Source organism: Hippocampus zosterae, chromosome 3 (assembly GCF_025434085.1).
Source record: "Hippocampus zosterae strain Florida chromosome 3, ASM2543408v3, whole genome shotgun sequence".
Classification (NCBI taxonomy): Eukaryota; Metazoa; Chordata; class Actinopteri; order Syngnathiformes; family Syngnathidae; genus Hippocampus; species Hippocampus zosterae.
This window is the reverse complement of record NC_067453.1, coordinates 7,934,012-7,951,541: the sequence shown is the minus strand read 5'-3', so window position 1 is coordinate 7,951,541 and position 17,530 is coordinate 7,934,012. Positions and strand designations below refer to the sequence as shown.

At 42.4% G+C, this 17,530-nt stretch overlaps 1 protein-coding gene across 2 annotated transcripts; it reads right to left on the bottom strand.

Annotated features, from left to right (window-relative positions):
* Window positions 1-279: 279 nt before the first annotated feature.
* On the bottom strand, window positions 280-11,867 carry ehf (ets homologous factor). Of its 2 annotated transcripts, XM_052060126.1 has the most exons (9): window positions 11,724-11,867; window positions 9,719-9,801; window positions 9,356-9,616; window positions 7,394-7,435; window positions 7,261-7,305; window positions 7,077-7,142; window positions 6,163-6,207; window positions 2,983-3,178; window positions 280-792 (listed from the first exon to the last, which is right to left on the bottom strand). In XM_052060126.1, the coding sequence occupies exons 2-9, from the start codon at window positions 9,795-9,797 to the stop codon at window positions 693-695; spliced, it is 834 nt and encodes a 277-aa protein (XP_051916086.1). In that variant the 5' UTR covers window positions 9,798-9,801; window positions 11,724-11,867; the 3' UTR covers window positions 280-692. The 2 variants fall into 2 exon arrangements, with proteins under 2 accessions (XP_051916086.1, XP_051916087.1); XM_052060127.1 differs by lacking the exon at window positions 7,394-7,435.
* Window positions 11,868-17,530: the final 5,663 nt, after the last annotated feature.

The following is a 17,530-nucleotide window of genomic DNA, read 5'->3' as shown; positions in this document are numbered from 1 at the left end:
TTATGTAAAACAGAGATAAATCTGAGTCGAGATTGGACACCGCATTTGCATGTGAGAATAGTAGCACAAGTAGCATCTGTTCATTTTACTATTATCTTGCTGGCTGCCACTGTGTGCAGCACCGTGATGGAGATGGCCTGCAATCCGGCAATCACAATGGAACCACGGACCTCTAGGTGAGCTCAAAAAGGTTCAGTCATTCAGTTAGGGTGAGTGTCATGGGTGAAGATTCATCCACAATATTTCAAGTTATATTGTAAGACACTGCTTTCACAAAGATACAAAGGAATGACCAGCTTTATTTGTATCAAACATTAACAAAATAATCATAATAATATATGCATACACCCGCACAGCAAGAAATGCAGCATGCCAAATAAGATAAGAAGTTAAATTAGAGCATGTTTATATTTGGCTACATATTTTACCTTTTTGTTTGTTTTTTTACACAGTAGTCCTTTATCCTTTGCACAAGTGGCCTCATTCGCAATATTACTCATCCGACATGAATGAACAGGTCTTCATTTGGGTCGATTGGTTCACAATGATGTAACACAATGTGTTATTTGCAAAATATTACAATTTTCTCATGTGTTCAGCAAAAGTACAAAGTCAGAAATTCGGCTTGATCTCATCAAGACCCAGCAAATTTATCAAAATCTTGCAGCATTCAAGTCTATCAAAAAAATACATTATTTCTCAGACTCCTTCCATCCTCTGGCGTTCCTACCAAATTTGTACACCAGTCTGCGCCCGTCTACTCGTTCCAAGATTTCCCTTTTGTAGTAATATCTGTGACCAAAAAAAAAAAAAAAAAGATGTACAAATTAGTGATTCAGCAAGAGGATTTGAGAATTAACCCTTCCATGCACCATGTAACCTGATAACATGATAAGGGCAGCGCAGTATCCTCAGTGACAGGAAATAATAGCATTCGTAGGCGCGGCAGAGTCTGTGTTCTCAAATTGGTAAAATCCAAAATTTATATTCTTGGTGTGCGGAATACAATTAAGATGCAAGTCAAAAGTGACGCCCATGGGTTTTTTTTTCAGATTATGAGAGTTTAGTTTTGCTAACAGTTTCTCTGTCTTGCTTCCAGGACAATTAAAACCTGGGTCAATTAATGTGACTCAAAATATTTCAATGCGTTGTCTCTCTTCTGTGGTTTGTCCGAAACCCAGATTGAACTTCTCTAAAATATATATACAGGTATATATGTATGTATGTATATATATATATATATATATATATATATATATATATATATATATATATATATATATATATATATATATATATATATATATATATATATATAAATATATATATATATATACACACACACACACACACACACACACACATATTAGAGTCTCTAGTTTGAGAAACAGACGGATGGTGACTAAGAGAGGAAAGGTAGTCCGCACTGAAGGGAGCTCACTCCCTGAAGGAACAATAGCAGACATTTAGGGCAGCTACAAGTACCTTGGTATACCACAAGCCAATGGCAACCTCGAACTGGCAACAAGGAAAGCGGCTACGGCCAAATACCTCCAGCGAGTGAGACAAGTCCTAAGAAGCCAGCTCAATGGCAAGAATAAGACCCGGGCAATAAACAGCTATGCCCTGCCAGTGATCAGATACCCTGCAGGAATAATAAGGTGGCCAAAGGAAGAGATTCAGACCACGGACGTTAAGACCCGAAAGCTCCTAACCATGCATGGAGGGTTCCATCCCAAATCCAGCACCCTGAGACTGTACGCAAGCCAAAAGGAAGGAGGCCGGGAACAGTGCTGGGAACAGCAAGGATACTGCGCAGAACCCTCAAGCTTCCTGGCCTCTGGTGGAGGACCCGAGCTGAATGAGGGACGGACACTACCCAAGGGGTGAGATGAGGATTTTTTTTCAATATATAATTTTTGTTCTTTTTTATTTTAAAGAATTACTTAAATACTCAAACATATTGGTCATTTGTTTATATTCTGATCAGGTTGGGACTCTTATTTGTATTTTATTTTTTTGCAAATAAATAAAATGGGCGGCTTTGTGGTCAACAGATTAGCACGCCCACCTCACCGTGCACAGGTGGAGGGTTTGATTCCGGACATCAGCCTTCATGTGTGGAGTTTGCATGTCCTCTCAGTGCCTCTGTGGGTTTTCTGTGGGTTTCTTCCCGCATTTCAAAAACATGCATGGTAGGTTGATGGAACACTCTAAATTGTCCCTCGGTGTGATTGTAAGCATGAATGATTGTTTGTCTCTGCATGCCCTGCGATTGGCTGTTGTGGTGTACCCGCCATTGTTGTTAACTTTCTTTCAATGAATTGTCTAAGATGAGGAAATCATCAATGCAACCTCCTACTTAAAAAATATTAAGTTAATTTGGAGCAAGGAAAACTAAAAGATATCTATCTATAGGAGAAAATATGGACCATCCTGCGTGGATACGGAGACTGTTTAAACGTTGCAATATCACAACAGTTTTTTGTGAAATGGGTTGTTCATGAACAGAGGCAACATTCTGTAATGGATCGGAGGGAATTTTTAAATGATGAAGTCAATAATTTTTGTATTGTTAGTTTTGTTCATGAGACAGGTGTGATGTGGCATACACAAAATGCATGTGAGAATTACAGGCAGTTTTTACCTCTTTGTTATTTAGTACATTAAGGCCACTAGTTCAGATCATTTGAATATAAATCTATAACTGTATTGCTAAAATCAAGCCTATTACCAGGGAAAATAAAATTACTCCTCAACTAAAGAACTGAATTATTGATGATTAAATAGGAACATTTTTTTTTGGAGTTCTCTTCTGATTTAAGGAAAGTAGTGTTGAGCAGTGTTAGATGTGTTTAGCCAGGCACAGGAATTGATTTTACTGTAGATAAAATAATTTAGTCAGCCAAGTATTGACAACGTACGAAAACCTATACACTGTAAGTCATTCTTGGCCAGTGCGTGTCGGCTGTGTGGTTGTACCTCATTGCCCGACTCAACTTCTCATAGGTCATGCTGCTGTTGTTTTTCTTCTTGCCCCACAACTGTGCCACTTCCTCTGATTTAAGAAAACGAAATACCCCTTCTGTCCGATCTTCCCATTTGATCAGTCCTGGATTGCGTTCGGGATGCAGTAAAATGTCTCTGATAAATTCCCACAAATGGGACCCTCTTGGATCTGTTTTGGAAAAATCAAGATTCAATAGTACAGGTGAATTTGCATGAATTAAATTTGAAAAAGGTCAAAATAAACAAAAAAAATCAAACAACTAAACAGACAAAGGTATTGGGACAGTGGACTATCAAAACAAAGAAAATGAACTGAAATGGAAGAAGACTTAAAATAAAACAATGAGGGTTAATTAAAGAGTCAAAGGGTATTCAACACAAAGCATTTGACATTAGAGTTAAAGTGGCTCTCAAAGGGCTGGCTGTAAATCTGAAATCATCCATCAAATTTCTTCCGCTTTTTCTCGGTCGGTTTGTGTCAGCCTAAGCAAGGAAGCCAAGACTTCCTACTCCCCCCACCTCACCAGGGAGACGTTCAGGAGCATATTAACTAGTCGCTGCAGCCACCTTGTCGGGCTCCATAGGGTTCTCACTCAATCTCTCACGGAGAACCTGGACACCCTGTAGAGGAAACTCATTTTGGACACTAGCATCCATGATATTGTTGTTTTGGTCACGACCCGCAGCTGGTGACTTTTAATGAGGGTTGGAATAGTAGATCATCCAGTGTGTTGAAGGCTTCTCCTTTCATCTTAGCTCCCTCTTCACAACCACAGACAGCTATAGAGTCTCAGTCACTGCAGAGAATGAAACAATCTCCTTGTTTTTATCACCTGCTTTCTTCTACTTCAAACCCCAAAATTATTGAACTCATCTATTTGTGGCAGAATCTCATTCCCAACCCATAAACTGTCAAACCCTGGAAATAAACATACATGTGTTCATGTACGTCGTTACACAAAGAGCCCTGCATTGATTTAGCAACCTTTACCAGTAAATGGTTTTGAAGTCAGATCAGAAGCGAAGGTAAAACAGAGGCAGATATTTGAAGACAATGGTAGCCTACATATAGAAATAAAAATACTCCAAATGGTTTGCAATTTGGACAATGACTAAAATGGTGGTGCATATTATTGAATCTACAAAAGGTGTGTCAAACATACGGCCCGCGGGCCGGAACTGGCTCCTGAGGACGCTCGATCAGGCCCGCAGGATAATTCAAAAGTGACCAAATGCATAAAAGACATGGAATGAATATTTTTAATAACATGCTATCCATACATTATCCACTGTTTTCTCTTTAGTTTGTAAAGTGTAAGCAGGGATTAAATTTAGATTTTATATGCACATGTGTAAATGGTTTACAAATTCCTTTCTTCATAAATCTTGTTTAATCTTAAAATGCATTACAATATTTTTCAATACCAATTGTGAATGTTTTGTGCCTTTGTACAATCAACGGGATCAGTTGCAATGCATTTCTTCTTCCTCTTCTCCTTTCAGCTTGTCCCTTTTCAGGGGTTGCCGCAGCGAGTCATTAATTTCCATCTTTCCCTGTTCTCTGCATCCTATACTCTGACTCCAACTACCTGCATGTCTTCCCTCACGGCATCCATGAATCTCCTTTTTGGCCTTCCTCTCTGTCTCCTACCTGGTAGCTCCATCTCTAACATTCTCCTACCAATGTATCCACTGTCCCTCCTCTGTACATGTCCAAACCATCTCAGTCTGGCCTCGCTAACTTTTTCTCCAAACTTTCCTGACTGAGTTGTCCCTCTGATTACCTCATTTCTGATCCTGTCCATCCTTGTCACTCCGAAGGAGAATCTCAGCATCTTTAACTCAGCCACCTCTAACTCTGCCTCCTGTCTTTTGCCTATTGCTAGTGTCTCTAGACCAGGGGTGCCCATTAGGTCGATCCTGATCTACCAATAGATCTAAGACAGGTCCCAAGAAGATGCGAGGAGTGTCGAGGAGAAAAAAAAAACAAAACAACCATCTGTGTGTCTTTGTATATGTTAGTAATATATTTTTTGTGTTAATATACACTGCACCCTAATCATCTTACCAGTCTCATTTTCACAAAAAAAATATTTAAAACATAAAATAAAGCAGGTAAATCTTAAATTTACGGTGGCGTGATTATGTCACAGGAAGTTGTTTGCACTCAGCAGTTTGCAATTGCAGCTTGTGATCTTTTATCGTCATGATTCTCATTCAGAGTTTGCTTCGTGTACAATTCACTGAGGGCACGAGCAAAGAATAGGAATCTAGGAGGGCCCAGGGAAGCACTTTAAAACGGTACGTGTGAGCTACGATAGATAACAGGCTGCAAAAGTGTGTCGCATGCCTCCGTTTCAAGCTGTTTCTCATCATGGCGTGCGGGTCCGGGTAGATCCCGGGAAGTTAGTTGATCGAAAATGAGATCTTCCATCCAAAACGTTTGGGCACCCCTGCTCTAGACTGGTCTCACAACTGTTCTGTCCACTTTTCCCTTCACCTTAGCTGACACTCTTCTATCACAAATCCCTCCTGACACTTTTCTCCAGCTGTTCCATCCTGCCTGCACTCTATTCTTCACTTCTCTTCCACAGTCTCCGCTGCTCTGCACTGTTGATCCTAGGTACTTAAATTCCTGTACCTTCGCCACCTCTGCTCCCTGTAATGTCACAGTTCCATTGGTCTCCCTTTCATTTATGTTTTATTTCAGTTCCAATGCATATATGTGAATGATAAAAGTAAATTGCACATTTGTCCAAGGAAATTTAAGGTGCTTCATGAAATATTTTGTAAAAGATTTCATGAATGTAAAATATATGAATGTAATGAATGTATGAATGTAAAAGATTTCTGTATGTTCATTCAACTTTACATCTACCGAGGCCGTATGCGGCCCACAGTCTGAAATGAGTTTGACAACCCTGGTCTATTCGAATAAAAGTCTAGAAAATAGACATTTAAGACAACATACAGTATGTGTGTTAAGGACTGGTGGGCCATATAAAATAGTGTGTCGGGCTGGTCTTGGTCCATGTGCCTTAAGTTTGACATACCGTATGTGATCTAAGGGGCCCAATCAAAGATGAATTAACTGTTTAAGAATTGTCCCAATTCATTTGTCTGTACATGAATTTGAGTTTGTATTCTTCTTACTGTGTTTTTTGACCTGATGTTGGCGATGGTAGGACATTTTCATTTCTGAGAAAGAGAGATGAGGTGAATTTTTCTGTCATGCACTTTTATTATAGGTGTGAATATACATGTACAGTGCACTCCGCTTAATAGAACACCGGTTAATAGAGTAATCCGCTTAATAGAGCAAAAGGCTCTGGAACCGATTTGCCTAATGCAATTTCCTATAAAGATACTCCGCTTAGTAGAACAGATCTCCGCTTAATAGAACAGGCCGTAAGCAATGAACATTGTAAACTAGTGGTTTTCGAAGTGTAGCTATCGCGAGAAGTGTAGCTATCGCGATACTGTACCGCTATCGCGAGAAAACGCGGTAGTTCTAGCCGTATACAGTAACAGGTAGCACGCTCACTCCACACATAGACACACGCACGTCACAATGGCTTCAACTTCATTCAAGAGACGAGGGCTATCACCTGCGGATAAGAAGGACATACTCAGACGATACGATGCATTGCCGGATTCTCAGAAGGTACGCCCGCGGTTTCCAGGACTTCCCTCTTATCCAGCGCATTGAGAGGGAAGTCAACCGCAAAGTTACGGACTCCTGTTTCCAGACAAAAGTAACGACATTTTTCTCGTGATTTGAGATGTTTGACTGAAGTTGATTAAAGTTGTTTTGTTGTTTGATTAAAGATATGGACGTCCACAGTCGAAATATCTCTTCTAACTCGTCAGCAGGGGTTTTTCTGCGTGCATAACTTGGTCGTCGACGTGTCTGAAGGTGTACCTAATAAAGTGTCTCCGGTTAATAGAAACCCCGCTTAGTAGAACAGAAGCGCTTCGGCCCAATGGTGTTCTATTAAGCGGAGTGCACTGTATTGCAAAAAGCCTATATCATCACAGCATTTTCAGATATATTTTAAAATCTTAACCATGACTGCAGGAAGGGGGAGGTGAGACAGCGGGGACACGAGGTTGAATCGAAGAGTCATAGCCATCTAGGTCAACATAGGATAAGGTAATTGATTGAAATATGCTTTGGAAAACATTTGAATTAATAACAATGTGTTTTAAATTGAATCAAATAAAAAAATCTAATTCATGCATTTACTATACCTGTTTGCGGATAGCTGACCTCTGAAAAGTTACAGGAAATTTCTACTGCAAACAAACAACGATAGGACAATTAAATTTTTACTTTAAATGACGAAAATAATGAATTCCAACTTGGCAAAATTTAATTTCTTACATTCTGGCTTTTGTTCCAGGTGACTGATTTCCATATGATATTCTGCATACAAATGAGAGGGTCAAAAGAAAATTTGTGCAAACGCTTTAATTAGTGTGAAACTAATTAATCACCCCTTGTACATTGTTAACTATGTCAGAAAACATATTTGATATTTTACACATTGATCCCAGCTATTTGTATGCATATGACACTGATCGTACAAGTATGAAAACATGAAATGACTAAGCAAAATTGGAATTGATCCACCATCTACGACAGCATTTGTTTTTCTTCTCAATAGCAATATGAGACATATAATTAGCCTTAATACTGTTGCAGTATACTATGGTTGTTTACATGAATATTCTGTATTTTATTATAAAAAATGTCATACGGTAGTCCAAAATGAAACTAAGCTGCTTCCTCACTGCCAAAAGAAAAACATCAGAGCATAATGTCCCAGCATGGCCTTTAAACCTGTTGTATGACTATTTACGTCATGGCACGCATTTCGGAATGCCTCTCATAACAGGTGTAATCAGGGCCGGCTCGCTCATTAGAGTAGCTAGGCAGATGCGAAGGGCTTTGGTGACTGTGGAGAGCGGTGATGGTGGCGGTCAGGTGAAAATTCACCTTCACTATTATTATATTCAAATACATTAGTCCTAATAACTCTTCATTTCAAGTAAAAAAGAAAGAAGAGTCAATGTTAATATAAACAATGAAAAGAGCGTAGAGGAGCAAGGTTAATTACAGAACTTTCAAATCAGCATTCCTGTCCAGCAATAGCGGCATCTGACGCACTGTGCGTCACCTCCTTCTTGAATGCCTCTGTTAGCTGTTGAATATTTCTGAGTTTATCATGGTGATTGCAGATTAAATAAATTATATCTGAAACTAAAGTGATTCCGTGGCGTTAAAAAAATATATAGCTGGATTGAGCAACTTTTGAAATAATTAAAGTTTCGGAAAACTATTTCATATAAAAGGGCAATTAGAACATTTAACTACCGGTACATTCATTATATACAGTTAAACTACAAAAGGTCAAATAACAGTGATACCATTTTTGGGTCGAAAAGTGTCTAAGGCTGTTATGAATTAAAATATTGTGATTACTTGCGCTTATTTAGAATAACATTTTCTCATGTTATTTTTGGTGATTTTTCTCAAAATCTCAAATCCAATTCAAATGAATGTAAGTAATGACATTCCTTGATCAACTGTAAAACTACTGAACTTTAAAGTCTCAGGAGAAAAAAATGCTAGGTCATTTGAATAAATTCAAGTTATAATCGTCAGTGGTTGAATGAATCTCAGGTGGGTAAGGTGAGCATATTTACAATTACTTGACAACCAACCCTCAACACAGAACAACTAACGTCGATTAAAATGAACGTAATGCCCAATTGAAATTCCTACAAATGATCAGACTGTTCGTTCTCGGTGGGAGGAGAGGCAAATTTACTGACTGACCACTTCGTAAAAGAATCAAAATTACCAAAACCATCCAGATCAAAAGGGAGAAAAAATAGATGAGGCAAGTAAATGAAGAATGTAAATGGGAGAAAGAGAGGGCAAGTTGTTGCCCCGTTTGGTGTGTCCAATGAACAACGAGTCACTCGCATTACTTGTTTGACAGTAATGAAACAATCATGAAGTTATGAAAATTTTGTATTTTATATTTGAAATGATGTGGCATTATTTTATAAATGATAGGCAATGTTAAAAAAACAAAAATACTTCTTTTGTAAGCATATGTAAATTGTTGATGGAAGGTGGTGATGTATAAAATCTCGCCCTGGGCGTCACATAGGCTCTGGCCGCCCCTACCTGTAATTTATCATCACGTAAATCATTTTCACATTGGCATATGCTTATACAGTATGCTGCTAAAGCTTAAATGAAAAGCCCGTGGGGATTTATTACAGTATTACTCAATGTAAAATTCGCTAGATTTTTAATCAAACCCACACGCACCGGCCCACTTGAGCTGTGTTATGCGGTGGAAGAGAATAGGCCCAAGGTCTCCCGCCGCATGGACAAAGTCCTGGTAGGTCAGGTTACAGAGCTGGTGACCATCCATATCAAAGTTTTGGAAGGGAACGTTGGAGGCATCAATCTGGTTTATGTCCATGACCTGTTGCAACCACTCCCACACTTGATATTTACTCCAGAATTGTGGCTGGGACTCATGAGGCCACAGGCGACTACTTGCATAGCCAGTCATCACCATTGGAACTGGGAACAGGCACACAATATGAATGTATGATTATTTATTTCTTATTCCTTCATAACAACATCACATCCCATGCTCAGGATGGCGTGTGTCATATGACTCACTGTCAGCATAGAAGTTGGTCGAAGCCCAGTGGTGACTGGTGAGCTGACTGTCTGGAGTGGCGTTTGAAATTAGGCTCATAGTGCTGCAACACACGTTCAACATAGCCAGAATGCAGTAGAAGAGACATTCAAAACTGAAGAAGTCAAATCAATCGGTATACGGTAGCAAAGCATGTCAGCAATACAGCGTCTTGAATTTTGATTATGCTTTAAATATTTCTTGTACAGGAGACAAGATAATATGAGAAGTGTCATTGCTGGTTCAGCAATGAGCGCCAAACTATTTGCCTTATCACAGCACAGTATCCCATTTGGCTGTTTGCTACATGGTGTTATTTCAACTTTCAGAATTAAAAACAAAAGCAAATTAGGCTGTGAAATTATTACTCTAAAAGTAAGAAAGCAACATAAAACACTCAGAAGGATTTGAACACCCACTGCAAATTAGATTTACAATATGTACAGTACATATGCAAAAGTTGCGGGTTTGCAGTAGTTTTAAATGAAAACTAAGAACAGTTTAAATCGTTCAACACAACTACTGGTTTGTATTCAGTGCATATTCGTTTTTAAAGTGATGATTTATGTTCTTTCTTTCTTTCTTGCAACTAATGCTGCAGTAGCAGTCCTATATTTATACTGTACTGCTTTTTCACTAAAGTTCTTGTTAAATGACCTGATAAGAAAACCTTCATTAGTCTCGCAATGGAAGAAATTCCCAATTCACAGCATCAAAATTTTGAAAGGAAGAAGTAGAAGAACAAAATATAGGAGAAATAATGAAATGTTTCATTCAATCTCAATTTGCTTCACATTTAATGACTGGGCACAGATTGCACATACAAAATGTGCAAGTCTTCACTGACGATGTTAACGAGACAGTTATTATTTTAAATGCAACAAGCTGGTAGTAAATAACATTTCTGTTATTTTTAATAACTGCCATTCTTGCATATATTTCAGTTTTTCCAAAAGTTAACCAACAGTACAATGTTTGAAATGGATGCAGCTTGACTACGATATAATTCAATTACAGAATCTAATGGGAACTACAATGCGTTGGATTCTTTTGTCTTCCCTTCTCCCTTCAAAATCTGCGTCACGAAAATAAACAGACAGATCTGGCAAATCTGGTTCCTGCACAGATCACACTGATTGTAGTTTTACCAAAAGGAACTTCAAGCCAAACAAACAAAAGCGTGAGTGTACACCGAAACCACAGCTGTTTATAAAATTCCCCCGCCAGTGGGACTTTTAGCATCCTGTATGTACTGTATGAGTAGACATCGGCCTCGCATTGACATTGACAAACACATGTCTCAGAATCCGCATTAAAGTTACTTTGTTTGGTTTCTAAATTTAGTTCCAGACGGGGTTTCATTACTTTATTGATCTAATTGCTGGATGTGACACTGATCGGAATATTGCATTTGTAAATACAGTGTACTAATGTCTTGTCTGTAGCTACAATTTCTGTCAGTACAGAGAACTATACTGAACAATACGACACACTCTCTCCCTCTCTTTTTTATATATATATAAACTATAACTATATATAAACTATAACTATATATATTCCCATAGATATATCCATCTATTTGCAGTACTGATTTTCCTGAGCTGGGCCATGGGTGCGAGAAACTATCCCAGCTAAATTTGGGCGAAAGTGAGATTACACTGTCACCAGTCAGCTGCCGGTGCAACCATTTGCACTCAAATTCACAGTGTCGCTGAATGGGAACTTAACACACGCTGCTACACAAGCCTGGTCAATTTTAGTGGCTACAGTAGATATATATACAAAGAAAAAAAAAGTGCTGTAATCTGAATATATCGGACTTCGTTTTGGTTGGCATCTGGAGGGCGAACAGTATTTTTTCAGTGTCCTTTACATTTACCATCCATCAAGACAATGACATATACAATCAAATAATATAACATTTTTGACATGAATGAGACAAGACCGTTTTGATTTGGATAATTTTGGGTCATAATTCTGTCCTACCAGTGCAGTAGATTGATCCAACCAGGTCTGCAAGAGGTCTCACTCCCACCTGCGTTGAATAAAGATCATTTAAAATCTCACAGTTTACAACTACTTTTACAGTTGACAGAAAGATAAGCACAGAATTTGAATTGCTAACCGTAAGTGCTTCCCACTGCAATGGATATTTAATACCTCTAACTTCCTTATACACTCCAATTGGCTGTTCTTGCTTGCTCCACACAGGGAGATATTTGCATAGACACACACATGCACAGACCTGGCACACTTTCCTACTTTTATTTTCCCTTTTGACTCAGCTCCCACTTTCTTTTCTGTCGCTCACAGAAGAGAAAAGTCTCGTCAAGAGACTCGCTGAATCTCATTCACTTGGATCCAGCTCCACAGAGGGAAAATTCAGTTGCTCAAATAACCGCTTGAAATATTTTACTTGACTGTTTATTTTTCATCTTTAGAAATCGGGTGCTTTCAGTTCCTTTTTAAAAGTCACTTCACCTGTACAACAAATGGGGTGAAAAATATTACGTGAGCTTTGAATGTGGAATTTTTTCATGTGTTATTAGAGCTCTGGATTTGCACAATAAACCTGCTAATTAATTATTAATGTGAAGCTACTACAATGCGGTAGCTCTTAATGACAAGTTAATCTTCTCCAGCGCAATGAATGAGCTCACTACATTTCAATCCGACTTGTCAAATCTTAAAATAACTTGAAGACACACCGCTGCAGGCGTGTGAGTGAAAGAAAAGCTAAAGCCAACAACAGACTCAACACCGTTAAGGAAGTATTTTCTGCAACACGTTTATGTGTATTAGTAATGTTGCGGGTTGTAACATTGGCAGAGGAAGAAATCATTCAATCAAAGGACTAATCATTAAACCTCATCATTAATCATTAAAACGTTGTGGGCTCTGTACAGAAGGCATGCTGCCGTGATGAATTTCAATTGCTAGAAGATAGAGTTCCTAAAGTTATGGCGTGACAGTAATAATATTTACTCAACAAATATAATCATATTGTCATCATCTCTCTCTCTCTCTCTCTCTCTCTCTCTCTCTCTCTCTCTCTCTCTCTTATATATATATATATATATATATATATATATATATATATATATATATATATAATCGAGCCATCTATCCATCCTTTTTCCGATCTGCTTATCCTCACAAGGGTCGCGGGGGGTGCTGGAACCTATCCCAGCTGTCTGCGGGCAGTAGGCGGGGGACACCCTGAACCGGGTACTCGCCAATCACAAGCTCTCGCACTCACACCTAGGGACAATTCAGAGTGTTCTATTAACCTGTCATGCATGTTTTTGGAATGTGGTAGGAATCTGGAGTGCCCAGAGAATACCCACGCAGGCGGGGAGAAACGAAAATATTGACAATAAAGTTGTATTCAATTCAACATGCAAACTCCACACAGGGAGGCCGGAACTGGAATTGAACACTGCACCTCTGCGCTGTGAGTTCGAAGCACTAACCACTGGACACCGGGCCACCATCATTTTATATATATATATATATATATATATATATATATATATATATATATATATATATATATAAACTGAAAGGTACTGGAAAGGCATATGGCATAGGCACCCACCATGGAAAAGACGGTTGGAGGCTAAGATCAAGGCGGCCCGGAAAGATGTGAGTCAATTGACGGAGGTGTGATGAAAAGGCCGATACCCGAGAGGTGCATATATATATATATATATATATATATATATATATATATATATATATATACCCCTCCGTGAGCCGTCACCTTACCGTGGTGGAGGGGTTTGTGTGTCCCAATGATCCTAGGAGCTAAGTTGTCTGGGGCTTTATGCCCCTGGCAGGGTCACCCATGGCAAACAGGTCCTAGGTGAGGGACCAGACAAAGCACGGCTCACAAAGCCCCTTATGACAAATAAAATCGATGGTACCCAGTTTCCCTTGCCCGGACTCGGGTCACCGGGGCCCCCCTCTGGAGCCAGGCCTGGAGGTGGGGCTCGTTGGCGAGCGCCTGGTGGCCGGGCCTACACCCATGGGGCCCGGCCGGGCTCAGCCCGAAGAGGCAACGTGGGTCCCCCTTCTCATGGTCTCACCACCCGTGGGAGGGGTCAAAGGGGTCGGGTGCAATGCGAGCTGGGCGTCAGCCAAAGGCGGGGACCCTGGCGGTCCGATCCTCGGCTGCAGAAGCTAGCTCTTGGGACATGGAATGTCACCTCTCTGGCAGGGAAGGAGCCCGAACTGGTGTGTGAGGCAGAGAAGTTCCGACTGGATATAGTCGGACTTGCCTCCACACACAGCCTAGGTTCTGGTACCAGTCCTCTCGAGAGGGGTTGGACTCTCTTTCACTCTGGAGTTGCTCACGGTGAGAGGCGCAGAGCAGGTGTGGGCATACTTATTGCCCCCCGGCTCAGTGCCTGTACATTGGGGTTCACACCGGTGGACGAGAGGGTTGCGTCCCTCCGCCTGCGGGTGGGGGGACGGGTCCTGACTGTTGTTTGTGCATATGCACCAAACAGCAGCTCAGCATACCCACCCTTTTTGGAGTCCTTGGAGGGTGTGCTGGAGAGTACTCCTGCTGGGGACTCCCTTGTTCTACTGGGGGACTTCAATGCTCACGTGGGCAATGACAGTGAGACCTGGAGGGGCGTGATTGGGAGGAACGGCCCCCCGATCAGAACTCGAGTGGTGTTTTTTTATTGGACTTCTGTGCTCGTCACGGACTGTCCATAACGAACACTTTGTTCAAGCATAAGGGTGTCCACATGTGCACTTGGCACCAGGACACCCTAGGCCGTAGTTCAATGATCGACTTTGTAGTTGTATCATCGGATTTGCGGCCGCATGTTCTGGACACTCGGGTGAAGAGAGGGGCGGAGCTGTCAACTGATCACCACCTGGTGGTGAGTAGGCTCCAATGGTGGGGGAAGATGCCGGTCCGTCCTGGCAGACCCAAACGTATTGTGAGGGTTTGTTGGGAGCGTCTGGCGGAATCCCCTGTCAGAAGGAGTTTCAACTCCCACCTCCGACAGAGCTTTTCCCATGTTCCGGGGGAGACGGGGGACATTCAGTCCGAGTGGACCATGTTCCGTGCCTCTATTGTCGAGGCGGCCAATCTGAGTTGTGGCCGGAAGGTGGTTGGTGCCTGTCGTGGCGGCAACCCTCGTACTCGCTGGTGGACACCAGCAGTAAGGGATGCCGTCAAGCTGAAGAAGGAGTCATATCGAGCCTTTATGGCCTGTGGGACCCCAGAGGCAGCTGACGGGTACCGACTGGCCAAGCGGAACGCAGCTTCGGTGGTCGCCGAGGCAAAAACCAGAGCATGGGAAGAGTTCGGTGAGGCCATGGAAGCCGACTTCCGGACGGCTTCGAGGAAATTCTGGTCCACCATCCGACGTCTCAGGAGGGGGAAGCAGTGCACCATGAACACTGTGTACAGTGGGGATGGGGCGCTGCTGACTTCGACTCGGGACGTTGTGAACCGGTGGGCAGAGTACTTCGAAGACCTCCTCAACTCCACCAACATGCCTTCCTTGGAGGAAGCAGAGCCTGGGGACTCTGAGGTGGGCTCTCCTATCTCTGGTTGAAGTCACCGATGTGGTTAAAAAGCTCCTCGGTGGCAAGGCCCCAGGGGTGGATGAGATCCGCCCGGAGTTCCTCAAGGTTCTGGATGTTGTGGGGCTGTCCTGGTTGACACGCCTCTGCAACATCGCGTGGTCAACGGGGAGAGTGCCTCTGGATTGGCAGACCGGGGTGGTAGTCCCTCTTTTTAAAAAGGGGGACCGGAGGGTGTGTTCCAACTACAGAGGGATCACACTCCTCAGCCTGCCTGGTAAGGTCTATTCAGGGGTGCTGGAGAGGAGGGTCCGTCAGGAAGTCGAGCCTCAGATTGAGGAGGAGCAGTGTGGTTTTCGTCCCGGCCGTGGAACAGTGGACCAGCTCTACACCCTTAGCAGCGTTCTCGAGGGTATGTGGGAATTCGCCCAACCAGTCTACATGTGTTTTGTGGACTTGGAGAAGGCGTTTGACCGTGTCCCTCGGGGAGTTCTGTGGGGGGTGCTTCGTGGGTATGGAGTACCGAACCCCCTGATACGGGCTGTTCGGTCACTATACCACCGATGTCAGAGTTTGGTCCGCATTGCCGGCAGTAAGTCGGAATCGTTTCCAGTGAGGGTAGGACTCCGCCAAGGCTGCCCTTTGTCACCGATTCTGTTCATAACCTTCATGGACAGAATCTCTAGGCGCAGCCGAAGCGTTGAGGGGGTCCGTTTTGGTGGCCTCAGTATTGCATCCCTGCTTTTTGCAGATGATGTGGTGCTGTTGGCTCCTTCAAACGGGGCTCTCCAACTCTCACTGGAGCGTTTCGCAGCCGAGTGTGAAGCGGTTGGGATGAAAATCAGCACCTCCAAATCTGAAACCATGGTCCTCAGTCGGAAAAGGGTGGAGTGCCCCCTCCAGGTCGGGGGGGAGATCTTGCCCCAAGTGGAGGAGTTTAAGTATCTTGGGGTCTTGTTCACGAGTGAGGGCAGGAGGGAGCGAGAGATCGACAGGCGGATCGGTGCAGCGTCTGCTGTGATGCGGACGTTGTATCGGTCTGTCGTGGTGAAGAAGGAGCTGAGCCAAAGGGCGAAGCTCTCAATTTACCGGTCGATCTACGTTCCAACCCTCATCTATGGTCACGAGCTATGGGTCGTGACCGAAAGAACGAGATCCCGGATACAAGCGGCCGAAATGAGTTTTCTCAGCAGGGTGTCCGGGCTCTCCCTTAGAGATAAGGTGAGAAGCTCGGTCATCCGGGAGGGGCTCCGAGTCGAGCCGCTTCTCCTCCACATCGAGAGGAGCCAGATGAGGTGGCTTGGGCATCTGATTCGGATGCCTCCTGAACGCCTCCCTGGTGAGGTGTTCCGGGCATGTCCCACCGGGAGGAGACCCCGAGGAAGACCCAGGACACGCTGGAGAGACTATGTCACCCAGCTGGCCTGGGAACGCCTCGGGATCCCCCGGGGAGAGCTGGAAGAAGTAGCTAGGGAGAGGGAAGTCTGGGCTTCCCTGCTAAAGCTGTTGCCCCCGCGACCCGGCCCCGGATAAGCGGTAGAAGATGGATGGATGGGTGGATGGATATATATATATATATATAAAACCGCTCTTTCACCCCGAATGGTTCGAAAGAAAAAACTGACTAACTGCTTATGCGATCAGAAAATCGTTGCTTTGCTTTCCTTGCCTGCTGTTTGGAAGAGAGATTAAATGGTCGACAGTTGGATTAAAAGATTTGAAGCATCATTCAAAACGTCTGATAAAACAGTGGCTCACATTCCCCTAAAACTGGGTTTACTTGGCACGACTAAAATTGCTGCATTGTTGAAGACCACTCATAAACATGCCACTGAACGACACTATCGACAAACTGAGGAAAACAGGTCGGTGCTTTGGAAGAATTATTATATGCCTAAAACTCTGTGGTGAATGCAAAATTGCTTTATGTGGGTGTGATTCAATGAATCCAGGCATTATCCAAAGCATTTCTGAGACAATGTGTTAAGGTAATTCCAGACTCAAAAGACATTATGAATCGCACTTCAGCAACTATTCAAAATAAACTTCTATAGTGTATCTTTAACATACTGTATATAAGGAAGAATTTGTAAAGTAGGTGTCTGATGCCCCCTTTGTGGCTGTACAAGCAGATGAAACAACAGATGTCTCATGTATATTCCAGGTAGTAATTGTACGGAATTTCATGAACCACGTGGTGAAAGAGAAGTTCTGGGGATTCATTGAATTGATGCACAAAACAGCAC